Raw genomic sequence first — 17354 nt, forward strand, 5'->3', positions numbered from 1 at the left:
AAAAGAACGAGAAGGGTAGGTAAGAGGGTGGAAAGTAAAAGACGGTGATATAGACTCGATTCTCCAGGCTGTTTCCCCTCGTTGCGCGCTCTCGCTCTCCTCTCTTCGCCGCATCAGCCATGGGTGGGACAAGATGGCCGTTGGTAGAACTTGTCGGGGCCCGGTCGGCTTTATGTGTCGTAATAAATGGTAATTTAAAACAGCGAGAACTAACAGTTTCTTTCTTTATTTCTTCGCCGTTGCTTCGTGCTCCGGAGGCATCCAGAGACCACCCACACGCGCTCTACACGAGGCAAAGACACGCGCGAATATACGTACGTGGCCCGGCCACAGTGGGGTAGTTTTCTTGGTAGGTGGTAAAAGGAGAAAGCCTCGCGATCCGCCAGGATCTCTGATAGAGGGTGCAAGGGGCTGGACGAGAGGCGCTGGCTTTCTCGCCTCCGTATACCGCCCCAAGAGCCGTGAGCCAGCCAGTCAGCCAACCTACCCACGTAATATAAAGAGATATGTGCCACGGAATAGCATTACCATTAGGAGATATAGTTTAGCGAAGCCACCGGATGAAATGAGATACTGCGACTGAATCATGCATGAAGCGAAGGTGCGATTCGCCACCTTCTTGTACGGCTACCCTTCCCTGCTGTATCTACACCTACGCTGGATCATCTAGAGGGCTATCTGCTCGTTTCGTTCCACGTCGATCTCTTCTTCTTCCTCGTCCGCGGATCTTACTCCGCTTCTTTCGGTTTCGCTGGTAGCCTCTACACGGTCTCCGCGCTTTGGTTTTTCCTTTCCTTACCTTTCCTTTCCTTTTCCGCCCGCGTCCCCGCCCTCGTATTTCGCTCGTGTTTCGCTTTTCATCTCGCGCGACTCTTCGACTGATCACAACCTCTTTTTCGCCGGTTCACCTCGCCTCTTTTTCCTCGCAGCCCCGATGAGAAAAGTGAATATGCCGTGGTATTCAAATGGCAGCCGTGCGACACTTTATTAAACGCGCTATTTGCATCGCCGACACCCCTTCGTCGCCCACCCATCCTATCTCGATCGAGACTCTTTTTCACAGAGACCCGCCGTCAAACTACCCTCTAAACCACTGATTAAAAAATCGACAGAAAGCTCTTGCTCTCTTTTCGCCGCTAGTTGAAAAACTTTGCCCCGTCGTAGAAACGCGCAGGATCTATGAAAGGTAGATTAGGGCGCGACGCAAAAGAGTCCTCGGAGTGTGTCGCGGTCGACGCAGGGAGATATTACGCGGAAGCGTTTCGGTAGAACAGTGACTGCACGGGGCGCGCGTGTACACATTATGCTAATTTGTCTTTTAATCTCGCGTCCTGCCACCAACGTTACACCCTCTTTTCCCGAGCGAGGCCGAGTCGTTGCTTTCTCGTCTGCTAGATTACAATCTGCGTAGATTGCGTGCTATTTACTTGCCGGCAACGCGTGAGTAATTTAGCCTTTTTATAACCACCAACGCGAGATTGTATTTTGTAGAACCGCGTTGGAGCGGTTGTACCTTTGAGCCTTCTCGTAGATGCCCGAGAATTCTCGTTAAATCTCGGTTGACGGCGACCGGGACGTAGCTCTCCGGTAGGTAGCTCGAAGGGAAAAGAAAGCCAAGAGTCACGGAACTACGGGCAAAGTACATTCGTCATCCAACGTGCGATCAAGGTGGATTTGGTTCTGCGCAGGCAAAAGGACGGAAAGCGTCGGCAAAGAAAAGAATGCCGAATCAGGACCGGAACGAAGTAGGCGGGAAAAGCAGATGGTGGTGGCGACACTGGTGGTGGGAGCACTTATGCATTTATGCATTCATATTTCCGTGGTCTCTGCTCTCGAGACGAACCGTAAGAAGTCGTCCTCGTCGTCTTTCGCGGAGAGCTCTGCCGCGCGACAGCGATGAGGAGGGAGGCGGCGGCGAAGATGACGACTAGGCGCGCGATGGTACCACGCCACCATGCGAGAAGAAAGACGAGTACCACGTAGAAACGACAAAGAGAGAGAGGAAAGAAGCGGTGGGCGTAAAGTTGCTCCGGAATAATAATACAGACAGCTCGTGCCTGCTCGAGGAAAAAATCTGAATACATGAAACGTAATGACGAGCCGAGTTGTGGGCCTCTCTGTGCCGTCGCAGCCATTTCGGAGATGTCTGTATCCTTTTAAAATACAAGTTTCCGTTCTTTATCGATCGAACTTTGATCCCTTGAACTCATCGATCTCCCTAACGATCTATCGAATCGTCCGTGCTTGCGTTCAAAAGACGTTCTCGTCGATCGTCGTGCGAAAAGCAGTCGCCGCTCGTGTTCTTCTTCGCGAGCCGAAAGAAGTATGATTTTTCAAGAAATTCGGAGTTGTCCCCTCCGTGGATTAATTCTGCGATTACGTTCGAAATGGTAGTAGAATTTTTGCATTTTTAAAATACCTAGTTTAATAGTTTAGCTGGCTCGAGGCAACGTTTTCTGAAATTAGAGTCGACGTCGGCTAAAGGCAACTCCGACGGCGACTTAGAAGAAGGTGAAAGTGTAAACAGTACGGTACGTGAATGTTGTAAACGAAGGAAATTACAGGAATAAAGGGAAGGAAGGATGAAGGAGACAATAAGGAAGGAAGGAAGGAAGGGTGGAAGGAAGGAAGGAAGGAAGGAAGGAAGGAAGGAAGGAAGGAAGAAGGAAGGGCGCCGTCGTAGCCCGGGTACCCGTGGCTCCGCCTATCGGCGCGCCGCCTCGCGGTGGTGAATACATTTAGCCTGGTTAGTTTACAAATGAATACAGCGATTGAAGCAACTTATAATATCAATGTACTTCAGGCCGTCTCGCTCGCACGCCGGGCGCCACCCCTTGCGGGCATCTCGCTTCCACCCACTCTCTCGCGGGGTTCCATACAGAATGGCCATATTAACTTGATAATTAGCTCGGTTATACGACTTGCAGATGAGGAAAGACTCGGGACGGACGTCGGCTACCCCTACCAGGAGTGGTGCCAGTGTTCCTTGCTCTGCTCCCTATGCTATGCTCGACTCGGCCCAGCTCCTCGTCGCTCGTAGGATGGATATAGAACCCTTAGTTCGTATTCCTCTCCCTGTCTGCCAGGAACCCCGGTGTGCTCTCTCTGCTGGCTAGCTGCGCGTTCACGCCACGTTCCGCTCTTCCTTCGCCCGTTTCCCGTGGTTGCTCGAGTCGCGGAAATCGACTGCAGTCTACTCGAGTCTATTCGAGTCTATCCGTTCGAACCGCTCAGTGAAAAATCTAAGTGGCTCTGGTCGTCTTGGTCTGTGCATGGTGTTGGTGGTTCCAAGGTGTACGTCGGAGATCACGTGTCTAGCGCACGTCGAAAGAGTCACGTGCTTGGTCGCCGCGCCGACATCCGGAGGATCTATCTGTTCGACTGAATCATAGCGATGGTATCCCCTAGCGGGAAGACGGACGAACACGGAAGGTAGGTGAAGACGAACGGGAATCGCTGTCTGCGATTTTAACTATCGCCGCCTTTCGAACTTCGAAACTAAGAGAAAAGACGGCGATCGCGAGTGCGCTGCGCGCGGTAGTCGTCACGGTAGACGAAGCGGAGAAGCGGACTAGGTGGCGCCTTGAAGAGTCAAAATGGCCGCAAAGAGGAACACGAGAGAGGAAAAGAGAGAGGTAGAGGGAGAGTGAAAAGGGGGAGAAAGAGAGGCAGGCAGATGATCGGTGGCGAAAACATCGCAGTGCCGTCGCGCCACGTCGCTTTTCGTCTCGTCTCGTCTCGTCTCGTCTCGTCTTGTGGATAAGTCGGCTCGAGCGGAGCCGAGTCGAGCCGAGCCGAGTCGTGGCCCCGTGTCCTCAAAGAGATCGCGCGAAGGCCTTCTCGTCTTAGCGCGGAGCGCGGATCAGGAATACAAAGTACGCTTCGTTGAGGCGCATTCCGGGAGATGACTGGCATTGAAAGCTGCCTTTGGGGCCGCGCCTGCTTGCTTGCCTCTCCGTCTACGACCGGAATACAGAGGATGGCGGCCATATTAGGCCTCACCTCCTTCCACCGCCTCCTCCTTTCTTCTCCTGCTCCGTCCTCCTGCCTCCTAACCTCGACTCTTCTCGCCGGATCGCCCATCACCGTTCTTCTCCTCCAGACTTTTCGCAGTAAATACTCTCGTATCGAGTTATCCAGCCGCGAGACGCGACATCCACTCGACCACCACGCGGACACCTCTATCGAAGAGACCTGGCGTGTAGTTTGGCCGAGCGATCGAGCGCGTTGCCGAGAGCGCGCGAGGCCTATTCCCAACGAGCGATCGTTCCTTCCACTCGATTCCCTGAGACCATCGATAGAATCTTCCGTTCGAATATTACGACTAATCGCTACCTGTCGTCGCGTTCTCTGCTCGTTTCGTACCTCGCAAATGATGGGTTCTAGACGCTTCGAACCTTGTGGATTTATCGCAAAGGTGTCTACCGCGTTATATCCGTTCCGGTTACCTGCTATTACGTTGCACCTGCGCACGCGAGCACGCCAACCACTCTTTGCTTTTCTGCTCTTCTTGCGTTGCACACGAGTCCTCGCAGGATTCCTCGACGTCTATGTTAAGCAGAGAAACGATACTGTTGTATCTGTAGCAAAGTTACGAGAGGAAGAAGGCATATCGCGAGAACGGAGACGAAGGAAGGTCGCTCGAAGGCGGACCGCACGGTGCGGTGCGATGCGATACGTACATACGTGCCGTCACGTACGCGACGAGGTTTTTACTGAAATAAAATCTAAATAAAGCGACGGCACCGTACACAGCGATGCGCGGCTGCCACAAATTGTGTTCCCATGAACGCCGGTTTGCCGGCTCGAACCCGTGAGAGACTTTGCCCCGTTTCATCGTTACGTTCCCGGTATCGACCACCGAGACTCGTGTCCTGCTCGATTCACCAACCAGACGTTCCTTTCGTACTTCCTATCTTTTTTCTGTATTTTTTTTTTTTTTTCCTCTCGCTTTCCGAACGAAACGACTCGAAAGAAGGTGTTAATTAGCCATCAAGGACATCGAAGAGATCGACCGATTTGTCGGACATGGTCGGATCGTGTCGGCGAAGAATAGCATGACTCGGTGGAACATCCTCGTAGGTCGTAGATCCTCGTTCTCGTCCTCGTACGACGCTGTGACCCGTATCGAGCAAGGTCGGAAACAATCGTTAGCCGGAGCAACGAAAACGAGGCTGTCCGGCAATAAATTCGGTCGCGGAGTTATCGAGGATAAGAGGACGGGTACCAGGGTGCACGGTAACACCTGCCCAGTGTGGGTGCCACGCGGAGGGCAAAGAAGCCGACGAAAATAATGTATGCACCCCAGTACGCACAATGGAAACTCGAAGAGCGAAGCCACCTGAGCCTGCAGGCGGACGCGGGAGCGTCATTCGAGCCGGCTGTTTGGTACTCACGCCTTCCATCGGCCGCTGTTGCAACCGACGCCACAGCCAGCCTAATTATTCCCGCAATTTTTCTTACGCTCGAGAAACACGATCCTACGAGTTACGATAATTGCGCGAAATTACCCCGCCACGCTTGTATTTTCTCGTGATAGCGCGTTATCTAGCCTGCACCACGGTTCCGCAACCATCGTCACGACCCTCCAACGACTTTTCGCCGTCTTTGGATCGAAATATCGATCGCTGGCGGATCGAAGAGGGGAAAGCCATGGGAATCGTCCGGGCAGGTTTACGGCATCCGAGAGCAAGACGAGGAACGCGAAACGAGGCAGCGAAACGAAAAAGAAACCGCGGTTTCGGTGGAACGTTCGATCGCGCGGCGCAAGGACAAACGAGCCGGATTGCGGGAAACTGTAATAACTCGGGCTAAAACGTAGTTATCGTTGCCGGGCTGCCGTGATTATTTTCATTACGGTACGCGAGCGATCGCTATCTACGGCTTCCCACTGTAGTCCGCGCGGCAGAACCGGGGCTTAGATTTCATGTTTTTTCTTAATGATTCGAGCAATTAGCCACGCTGAGTGCTCTGACTTCTCGTTCCAGCTCGCTCCTTCGCGTCTCCTCCCCTTCCTTTTGCTAGCCGACTACTCTCCTCGGTTTCCCGGACCTTCGCGCTAAGGGCGAACCACGCGAAAAAAGGAAACGATCGTGCCCCCGAACTATTACTTTGTTTACCGCCACTGTTAATTAAAAGGTACGTCGGTTAACCGGATTGCACGATATCTTTGCTCGCCGACCTTCCACAGTTTCCCGCGTAAAGTCTCTAACCTTCTCGCGGCCTGATCCTTGGAAAAATAACCTTTCGTTAGCCAGCGAGGTTGTCGGAAGGGGGGTGTTGTGCGCGAAATTTCATAACCACCGCGATATCGAGGAACGACGCGAAAAAGCCGAGGACGCGGGAAAAGGGACAAAAGAAGCTCGGTAGAAACGAAGAAACGAAAGGACCGGGCCGCATTTGCGTATTGTTATGTTAACGGCTGGGTAAAGTAACAATCGGCACGGGCACAATAGCGAAATCCTCGGTGAAAAGAGAGAAGGGGTTTCGTAGACTGAAAATGGAGAACTGGAAGAAGGTAGGGGAAGCTGCGAGCAACGGAGAATCTGGAGGAGAGGGTGGAGGCGTTATCGCATTATCGTATTGCGGCGCCTCGCTGCCGGGGACTTGCTTTGCCCTTACGTAAATTCCTGCAAACAAAGATTTACACCGATACAAGCGAGCCTTCGTTGGAGCGCGCAACAGCCTCCATCCCCTCGTCATTCTCGTGAAATCTCGGCGAGCAGACGACCGAGGAAACGGCAGATCGTCCACGACGCTCCTTCCCTTTCATATTCCTCGTTTCCATAAGAATCCAGCAGCGCAGACGATTCCTTTGTTCGTTTCTGTCACCGAAAACCTTACATTTCCGAAATTCTGTCACCGTCGCTGACCGTTTCGATCGCGCGTCCAAATTTCTCGGCCTCGTCGCGACGCTCTTGCACACGCGTCGTCGAGAAGGTGAACGAGCGACCTGGTTTCGTCGCACGACCAAGTTTCCGGCCTCCGGAAAACGCCAACGTAACGAAAGGTAGACGATCGAGTCTCGCGCGGCACGTCGTCCACGTTGATCAGCGTCGAGCGTCGTGCAGCAAGCAGTTCCCAGGCCGAGTAAAAGGTGTGCAGGTAGTTTTTCAACAGATAACCACCACAGGGTGAAACGTGCACACAGCCCCTATGGTAAGAGGGGTGGGCCTAACGGAGGAGAAAGAGGAGGAAAGGACGGAGGACAGAGTGGCGAACGGTGGCGGGTCATGGGTGGGTGGTGAATATGCAAATGTAATTGATATTACTTTTTAAATATTCCCCACTCTCCCCGGCAAAGCGGCCACCCGTCTGTTGTTCGTTCGCCTGCAGCAGAGGGTGCGCGCCCAGCTTTATACACTCTTACTCTAAGTGCCTTTTACCCCCGTGTCCCAGCACCCCCTTTTCTCCGACAAGGCGCGCCGCTACCCCACCTCTTCCTCCACGAAGGTAATTAATAGGCTCGAAGATCTACTACGAGATCAGAACGGATAACGGGCGAACGGCTATCGTTACAAGTGGACCGTAACGAATTATCGCGTTGGTAAGGGCTGCGCGATTTGTTTCTTTTCTCCTTCGGTTTAATCGCCTTGTTTTTCTACCTCCTGTTTCTTCGTTCTGCCGTGCCCACGCTGCCTGCCATTTCGAGTTCCAACTGCAAGCGCCAACTGCAAGCGCTTTATCAACGATTATTCGATGTTAAACGATCCTAACGCGACAAACATATTATCCGATTTTTCCGTGCGATTCGTCAAACGCCGCCGTCCCTCTCCGATAACTGATCTAATTTCAACTGGTGACGGAATCTACCGGATTACCATACATTAATTTGCCCACACTGACCAATGAATTTATTAGTTAAATGCATCGCATTGCCGGACCGCTAATTACAATTTATGACGCAATAATAGACTAGTCGGATAATTGTCCGACAAAGCGTAAACGGACATCCCGACAAAAACCATAGAAGCGAATCGACGAGAACGAAATAGCCGATTATCGCCAGTTTCCTACGGGTCCGCGTTTTCTTGGATTCGTCGGTTCGTTCGTTCGTTCGAAAAGAGAAACGGGCCGATCGACCGCCCGTTTTTCGTCCACCTCTTCCAATTATTTGACGTTCTACTTAACGGTCGCTGTGCGTATTTTCTTAAGGGAGATTTATGGAGAACGAAGACGCCACCGGTCCCTACATAGGCTATGGCTATGGCTATGGTATCCCGACGCGATTTTACGTACGAACAAGTCCCCGTATAAAAGAACGTCTGCACCCGTTTCGGCCCGAGGAATTCCAGCGACGGGGCCGCCTCGGTGCACCGTTAAATTAATGTCCACGCTTGCCACTCGCACCTTTCTTACCAACGAATTCCGCTCCAAGGTTTATATCTCGGATTCGTGATGAATCGCGCCGGTCAAACGATTATTTAAGGGTCTGTACGCCGAGCAGGAAACTCGCGCTCGCGCCCCGGCCTGTCCGTGCACGGCTGGCTCTTTCTCCTTGGGATTTCGATGCGGTTTCGTTGAAAAAGAGAAAGCATCGAATCGATCGCTTTTCCCTCGATGCAATTTTCATCGGAATTACGTAACGGTAGGTGTTCGAGCCGCATTCGTGCCACGAAATCGTTTTCGCCTGCCGTTACGTTCGATTCGCGCGTTTCTTTCGAGAGGGAAGCGAGGAAAGGTTATAGAATGGCCTAGAGAAATATCGCGGTTACCGCAAAGACCTTTAGGAGTCTGCGTATTATTACGAAATGCCCCGACGAGCGTTATCGCGTCAGGTATAATAAGGAACGCTGCGTACCGGTTTAACATCCATTCACGCAACCATAAAAATAATCGCCGTTTTTGCTTTTCATTCGCTGCGAGCATATTCATTAAGATTTACGATACTACGAGAGCGGACGAATAATTAGCCGTGAATTTGTGTGCATCGCGGCACGCGTTCCCGCAGCGATGTTTGCAAGAATCCGACAGTCGATTCATCGGTGACGATGATGCATCCTAGCCTCGAAAACCGATTATCCTTGCCAGCTGGAGCTTTGGCTTTTGGTTGCGGCGCGGCGATTAACGCGGCTGGAAAGTCGATTGTCTCTAAAATAGACGCGTAACACGGTCTCTGAAATATTCTTTGTTATGTAAAAACGCAAAACAGTGCGTGGCTTTCTCATTAACGTCAGACAGCTGCATAAAAGTTGAAAGCAATGTCTTAGAGCGGTGATTGAATAGTCGGCGATTTGCACGCGTTGAGAAGCGGCACCGAGGGATTCCCATTGCGCGAGTTCTGCTTCTGACTCCAAGGCAAATGGTAGCGATTGAATTCATGAACTCATGCAAATGTGAGAGCAACCGGTAGACTAATCACCGATGCGCTAATAACGTGCTCGCGCTCGTGCCCGCGCTCCTTTTACTTAATGACTCGTAGCCCCGGCTGAACTTGCGCTCGATCAGCCTGACGGATCTGTAAAATCGAAAGTATTACGAATAGTTCGCGGTTCGTTTGGTCGCTGCTGCAAGGTTAGTTACGCGTCGTTTGATCAACGGCCTGGATCCTGGCCTGTTGTTCGTCGCCGGGCCGCCTCGGTCGAGTCGAGTTATCGCGAGTGCCGGACAGACAAGCTCGCAAATACGAAAGAGATGGTAACGGGAAAGGGCGGCCAGTGCGTAGGAGGGACGCGTGTCGCGTAAGCGACGCCCGACACCCGACGGACGCCATCGCCACCGCCATCGCTATCGTTCCGCGCCGCTTTCTTTCTACTCGCACGCTGCTCCCGTAATTATCGGGCTTCCTGTCGCTCTGCTTCAAAATGGTGGATTATCTGGCTAACCTGCGAGGGGATCGTAACAACGGCTTCCTGAAAACTGATTGGGACGACGAAAACTTTCGTTCGTTCGTTCGTCGACCGGAACCATCGACGAAGCTTCCTCGCCTCGTGAAACAAGCAAGTCCGATGGACTCGACGTCCTGTCGCTTGGGAGCGCTCGGCGGCGACGATACGATGGCCGCGAATTCGAAGCGGTGCGATTACGCGGTTTGCGTCCACCGCAAAACGAAACGAGTCGAAACGAATGGAAACGAAAGGACGCGGTGCGACGCGACACGGAACAACGAAGGAGAGTGGAGCGGAGAAACGGGGAGAACGAGGGAAAGAGGCGGGAAGAGCGGCGAACGCACGTACGCGGTCGTAGCTAGTTGCGTGCTGCGAGTAATTACCGGGTTCCCCGTGGTAACGCACCAGCGATGGCGGATCCCCCTGAATCCCGCAGGCTATAGGCATTCGGGCATTCGGCCGACGACACGGCCACGGTGTTCCCGTCACACCGGTGGTTTCAACGCCAATTAAACACCCGCTTGTCAAGGAGACGCCGAGGGAGGGGAAGCGACGTCGACCGATTCTCCGTGGCCGGCCCGATTCGGTGTCGCACGCGATACCCCGCGCACCGTTTCGCTCCCTCGACGTATCAACGTCCCTTATTACCATCCACGCGACGCCGCGACCTTACCCTTCCTCCTTCTTTCGAAAATTCCTCGAAAGTGCAACCGCTTCTCGGCGATATTTTTCGCGTCGTGGCTCGGTCGCCGCTTGCTCTGGAGAAGTCGACTCGACCTGGATTCGCGCTGCCAGAGGCGCAGTTACACCGATCGTAATTAAAAATAGGCGCGGTGCGTGTGCGTGTGCCGGAAAAATAAAATTCTCGGCGAACGGTTTGACAAATGCGCTTTCCACGAGACGTATATCGGTCGGCTGGCACGCTGGTCGAGCGCGTATCGTCGAATCGCCACGCACCTGCGAGTTCCTTTCGCGAGAAGGAACAGGAATAATTGCGGATGCATGTAGGTCGCGGCTAACCAACAATAAGCGATAGTGAAAACGTATTCTGTGCGTGCCACGATAACGAGTAAAACGCGGTGCGAGCACGCTGTTGCGTCGCTAATTCTAGCGAAACTCGCCTCTTTAAACGCCTTACTTGCCAGCCTCTGCTCTAGAAACGCCAAATTCCAGGCGAAGCGAACGAAATCGAACGGTTGTCGTTATTGGTCGGGCGATTTGACGAGCTTTCGTACGGAGATCGATAATACGACGCTGGCAACTTCGTTGGAGCTAACGGTAACGTTGTCGAAATTAAAAAACGGCACGAGGTTACGAAAATACGTTTTATCGGGCGCTTAATGCGCGTTTAGTTTTGCCGATCAACCTCGTGACGTATCTCGACCTTGGTCGATTCGAATTCTCGTCGGAAAATATTATAGCCGACGAGACGTTATCTAAAACGGGCGTCAACGCGGATCAACAGTATCGACGATACTGTCAAAGCGCAATTTATTTTCCGGTCTGATAACGAGTAGTAATCAGGCCGTTACAAATTTCTGACATGTACGATAAGAATTAGAGCGGCATTGGCGAATTAACAGAAGGAAAAAGCACGTGTGGATCCGACGGTGGAGAGGAAAGAGGCGAAGAAGGAGGAGGAAGAGGAGGAGAAGGAGGAGAGGATCGCGAAAATAGCGACGGAACCAAAGAGTTTCGGACGTGGAGGACGTTCCGATAAATTAGTCCAAAGCGGAGGGTGAAGAAGGGAACCCTTCTCCCTCCTACGGCAATCAGCCCCCCGTGGCTTTGGTAACGACGGTTCAACGCCAGTTTTAATCACGTCGCAGTCATGGGGTGCCCTTGCTATCACCCATGGGGCCATTTCATTGAAACGGTCGCTCGCGCTCGATCCTCGACTGCTTTATTAGCTCTATTCGTGTATTCCATTCAGCTTCTTATCTAAATGGAGCCCATTGGTTGTTGCTTCGAGTTTCGTTCAACGGTTTTACGAATCGTCGGGAATCTTTACGAGAATCGAACGATCGTGACAGTGATTCGATGATCGTAAACGTGGCTACATCCGGCTACGACACGGTTTTAGATTTGTCCGACTTTCGGCAAAAAGAAACGAATACCGAATGGTTGGTCAGACGCGGGGTTTAGATGATATCTGTAATCGTAAAACCGATACACCGGCATTATTGCCTTTCGTTCCGTTAGTCGTAATCGGACCACGAATAGTTTCCAGCGTTCCGCCGTTTACGATTTGATTTGCATGGTCGATAAGAGCGCCGATGCCAGGATAATAACCACTAAACCTTAAGAGCAACATGTGTAACGCTGCGACCGGGAACGCCACCGTGCTCTCGCCACCGCGGATGCGAATCGTATCGGCCGGAATAAAGCGGCTTTCGTTCGCTTTACGATTATCGTTGCATTTTTTACGCCGTCGTTTCGCCGGATTCGGACCAGCCGTGGTCCGCTTCGACTATTCGTTAACCCGACACGAAACCCATAAACCATCGGCGATTATCTCGCGAATTACGAGATTTAAGAGTTGCACGCGAAGCGAGCGAAAGCGGGCCGGCGCCTTTCGCAACTTCTCGCTTCCGTGTCGGTAATTCGGGAAACTCGTTGTCCCGAGCCGGTCGCGTTTGGCTGCACGAAGCGAAACGTCCGGAGGACCGCCGATGGTAGTATAATTTTCACGCGTCTCGAGCGCGATCGCTTGAAAGACAAGAAACGATAGACGATACGGAGGAAGTGGATAATTAAGCCGCGTAGATAAAACGATAGGAGTACGTCGCGATCAGGGTGACGTCGGTCCGGCCAAGTGAACGGGTGTGACGGGCAATCGAGAGAATGCCTGCCGACTTTTCCTGCTTCCGGGTAATGCCGCGCGGGCAAACGCAATCGCGCGGTTATCTCGATCGACCGCGAGACACGAGGACGATTCGCGCGAATCGTTGTTAAAAGCTACTTACGCTATCTGTGTACGCAACGAGCGAGACCCGCGGTCACGGGATACGGCCAGCAGATAGGTGGACGGTCGATACTTTTTGCGCACGGCTAGCTGTTACGTAAGAGGAAGGCCGACCGCTATCTCGACGAATCGGTGTTCCGCGCGCTAATTACCCATCGTGCCTGGCAAATGGCTTCCGCGGGTTACTTCGAACCTGGAACGTGCGCGAGCTCCTTCGCGATAAGCCAGGAATTTTAACTACGGAATCGGTTTGTTAATGCTGAAAACTTTTCCATTTTCTCCAGCTATTCCCCCCTTTGGCCGACCTCGTCTCCGCTGTTCTAGCTTTTCTCCCGTTGAACGAACGCTCGAAAACGTTTACGTGAAAACTGCCAACCGATGCGCGAAATCTCGATCAACGCGCGCGAAAGCCAAACGAGAGTCAAAGAACGGTAACGCGGTAAATACGTACGGCGTTCGACTCCGGCGAACCTCTTTCTCTCTCTCTCTCTCTCTCCTTGGAAAGAGGGCGAAGGATAAGATGGAAAAAAGGGCGACGTTAAACGTTGAACAGCGGAACGTAAAATAATTCAGTTGGCGAGAGCCGCGAGGATTCCGCAGGATTTACGCATTTTCTGGTTCGAAAACGAGCGTACGAGTCTCCATCGTAGCCGTATATACGCCAGGAGGTTCTTTATTAAAGCCGACCTCGGATCCCCTTGGGCTTATCCCGGAGAGACCTTCCATCATTTTAAAACCCGGCGTGATAAAATTAGACGGACAATTTCATTCCAAGACTTGGCCACGATCGAGCGGTGACGGTTTAATTTCGATGCCCAGAGCGATTTTTCGACCCCTCGCCGATCCTTCGCACAAAAGGCACCGGCTGCCGGTGCATTAACGAATTTGCCGTTGGAAATTCGACTTAACTTTGTTCCGATCTCGTCTCCCTTTTTCCCCTTTCATTTCCCGACACTCCGCGGAGTCCATCGTCGATGATTCGTCATCGCCGTTGTCGTCATGGTCGTGGTCGTGGTCGTGGTCGTGGACGTCGCCGCCACCGCGTTTGTCGCAAATTCCAAAGTGTTTTGGCACGAAACGTTGCGCGTAGGCGTCGAGCAAAAGCATTGCCGAGGGAAAGACGAGCTCGCGATGAAGAAATCAAATGGTGGATGGCGTGGCGGCTGGCCACGAAACACCAGCCGGCTTGTGTTGGCGCGATGTAATTCCGCATAAGCGGCGCGTCACGTGTGCCTGGAATGGGAATACATTAGACGCTCAGGACTTTCCCCCGACCGGTGGATCGACAGGATTAGATAATATCAATAGGAGAATTCCCGTAGATCGTGAATAAACCACGTCGCGTGCGCGCCGACTTAGAAACCGAATAAATCCCGTGGTGGAAGGTTGTGGGCCTTGTTTGGGAGCGAGGCGGAGAAGCGCGAATCCGATGGACGGGTGGACGTCGCCAAGTGCCAAGACGAATGGCTAGCAAAGTTGAGACGAGACGGGACGAGAGACGGGACGAGAGACGGGACGAGAGACGAGACAAGAGGCGCGCAAAGACTCGGCTCTGTGCGAAGGATAAAGCGTGCATGCACGCACTCGCGCACATGGAATAATAATTAGGTATCGCCGGTGCTGATACGAGTTCCTTGCAAATGACGTGTCAGGTGCAGCTGTTGCGCATCGTTCCGCAATGCGGGCTGTCTCTTCTCTGCCGGCTGCTTCTTCGATTTCTCGCTCGTCACCTTTCTTTCCCCGTAGAGGCAGCCGTTCACCCCTTATCATCGTCGCCGCGTTCGTCACACGCCAATGTCTCCACGGTGGCTGGCTCGATCTCTCCACGTACGGTGGTCTAAAGTAGCAGGTTACGTGCGAACCGCGCGGTCTCTCGCGTGCTACCTGTCATTAAACGGCCGGCCCTCGGCTACCCTCTACGTGCATCCTTGTTCTCTCACACCGGCACCTACGCCCGCTTCCTTCGGTCTCGTGTTTTCCGCCGCGCGCCAATTCCACATCCTGTTCTACCCGTCCTTCGTTCGCTGATTCCTTTTCACCCGGGGAACATCAGCGCCGAGGTAATTGAAGGGTTTACCGCAGAAAACGGCCTATTTAGTCTTTACAGGCAGAATCATTTCGTAGGTGTGTGCTCGACGATGTCAGGAATTAACGCTCGCGCCACCACCGTTCCCCATCGATCCGACTTTTCTTTCGCAATCGCCAATTCGCATGCCTCGCCGAAATCCTTTACCGCGGACCGAATTCACGCTCGCCGCTCGCAGAGATCGTGCGATCCCATCGACTTGAGACCGGCACCGTTAGATATCGGTCGCGTTTACCGCTCGATCGCCAACTACGACGATTTCGTGGCACAGCCAAACGAGAGAAACCGCACGGTCGCCGATGGTACAACGGCATTGCGGCACAGGTCGTTCATTGCTACTCCGGCCGGTGGTAATCGGTACGCGATGCGACAGAGAAGGAAAGCGCGACAAAGGGCCGAAGACGGAGAGAGAGACGACAGGCTACTTCTCACGGCGATTTCCAGTGGCGCTCGTCACGAATCGCACGACGATCAGGGCGCCGAAGACGACAATGACTACGACTAAAGAGGAGAACAAGGAGACGCAGACTCGTTTCGTCAGGCCACGGAGCTTCTCTGTGGCTCGACGAAGGCGCATCGTCGCGGTTTGTTGCACCATTGGAAATATCCTCGAGGAAACGAAGAAGGACGACGAGAGGCACGAAGGGAGATCGTAGACGCTTCTAGCCTAGATCAAAACCCGTAATCACGAGGTAATAATACCCGATCACGGAAGATATTGCACATTTCCCCCGAATCACTGCTATTCCCAGGGAAGATGCCCCCGTCGGGGTTGTTTGGGAGGTCTTACTGTTCGTCGACATGCAATCCCAAATTCGCTCGGTATCTCTTTCCTTCCTTCGACCGCGTGCTGCTGTCGTCGATCGTGCTGCCAGCGGCTCTTTTACGGCTCCTCTCGTTCTACTTTGCCCTCGCTTTTACCTACGCTCTTCTACGTTCTCCTACGCTTTCCTACGCTCTTTCTTCCTCCAACGTTCCACGTCCTCGTTTTCCCCTTCTTCGTCATTTTCTTCTTTTTCTTCCGCCCTCTTCCGCTGCTGCCACGTTTTCCTCGTATCTGTCGGTCAAGGATTAGACCGCGATCATCCGCGCGGTGATTTCGTCGACTCTGTCGTTACGATAGCGTCTCTTCGAGAGAAAAACTGTTGCGTAGGTAGCGACGAAAGCCAGACGTACAGATACGAGGGAGACTGGTGGCGGAAAAAAAAGTTACAAAGTTTGAAAGCGCGACACCCGTGGAATCTCGGCTCGTTTCCCCGTCCAACGTACAGGCTTAATCGTGCGCGGTGGATCGAGGCGGACGTTGACAGAAAACGATAGGCATCGAATTGGGAATGGAGAAAGAGAAAAACAGTCAACGACGACGACCAACGATCAACGACCAACGTCGAACGACGCGACGCGACGCGGCCGAGGGCCAGCACGAGCACGAGGCGACGCGACGCGATGGGGAAAGAGCTACGACGAAGCACGGTAGACGGACGGGCAGGTAGGACGGGTTTAACATAGCGCGGACTTTTTTACGCCGTGGCCAAACAGTTCGAAGCGATGGGCCCTTCTCGAAGGGCCTGCGGTGGAGGCGGTGGGCAAGGGCGAACGCGGCCAGGGGAAAGAACGTCTCGGGAAGGGTGCCTGCAGCCAGCCGTACCATTAATCATCGGGGTAATTCCATAGATGGCTGTTGGCTGCTCGAAGGAGCGAGCGATGCATGCCAAACTTACCTCGTGCCTCGCCTACCGAACAACCTGCGAAAAGACGCGTTATCTTTCTGCCGAGCTTCTGTCTCTTCTTTCTCGCTGATACTCGACCCTTTGCTGCCTTTTACTATTCCCTTCTCCGGTATGGTAATTAGTCGATCCGAACAACTCCGAGGACAAGATTCGCGTCCTTTCGCCCAAACATACCTGCTGCCACGCGGATACGTTTACGATTAATTGGTTCGAGTAAGAGCGGCACGTTTTTCGCGCACCTCGACCTCCTTTTCGTTTTTTTCGTCCGATTCATTTCGGCCCGAGTGTATCTATACGGCCGATCGCTTATTGATTTAATCCAAAGTCGTATATCGTTCGCTTCTTACCGAGTCTGACAAACCGCAAAATTTATGTTACGTTCCGACAAAAACGCGTGCCACGCTATATATCACTTTCAACGGAGTGGCGAGACCCGTACGATCGATCGATGTGTGCGGCAGTGTAATTAATCGAGAAGGTGCGAATTATAAGGGCACCATAGACGATATTCGTTCCACTCGTATAATGTCTACCCTCGTGACGTTTAATTAACGCGCAACCGAGTTATACGATTCTCCCTTCCGTCTCCTATGTTTACAGACCTATTCGACAACGTTCAATTTTTCCAACTACCTGATTGTCTGTAATTATCGAGCGAGGCGGAAAAGCTCTCGGACAGAAGTGGTCTCGTTACGATTGGCCGACCGAACGAAACGAAAGTCGACTCGTATTCGTCGACTGTTTGG

At 52.8% G+C, this 17354-nt stretch overlaps 1 protein-coding gene across 8 annotated transcripts in view; it reads left to right on the forward strand.

The window, feature by feature from the left end:
- Positions 1-17354, forward strand: part of LOC105666158 — a 112628-nt gene that overhangs the window by 58460 nt on the left and 36814 nt on the right. The window contains exons 1-2 of one of the 8 annotated variants that reach the window (XR_007225311.1): positions 2624-2746; positions 2928-3432. The exons of 4 other annotated variants lie outside the window; for them this stretch is intronic. Coding sequence is in view for 1 of the 4 variants with exons in the window: in XM_048409108.1 (XP_048265065.1) it covers positions 16325-16367 (43 nt within the window). In the remaining 3 variants the exon portion in view is untranslated. Of the gene's footprint in view, positions 1-2623; positions 3433-8206; positions 15571-16218; positions 16368-17354 lie in introns of those variants that run through there. 3 more of the 8 variants (XR_001099051.3, XR_007225313.1, XM_048409108.1) reach the window with 3 other exon arrangements.

This window comes from Bombus terrestris, chromosome 10 (genome assembly GCF_910591885.1).
Source record: "Bombus terrestris chromosome 10, iyBomTerr1.2, whole genome shotgun sequence".
In the NCBI taxonomy this organism is placed as follows: Eukaryota; Metazoa; Arthropoda; class Insecta; order Hymenoptera; family Apidae; genus Bombus; species Bombus terrestris.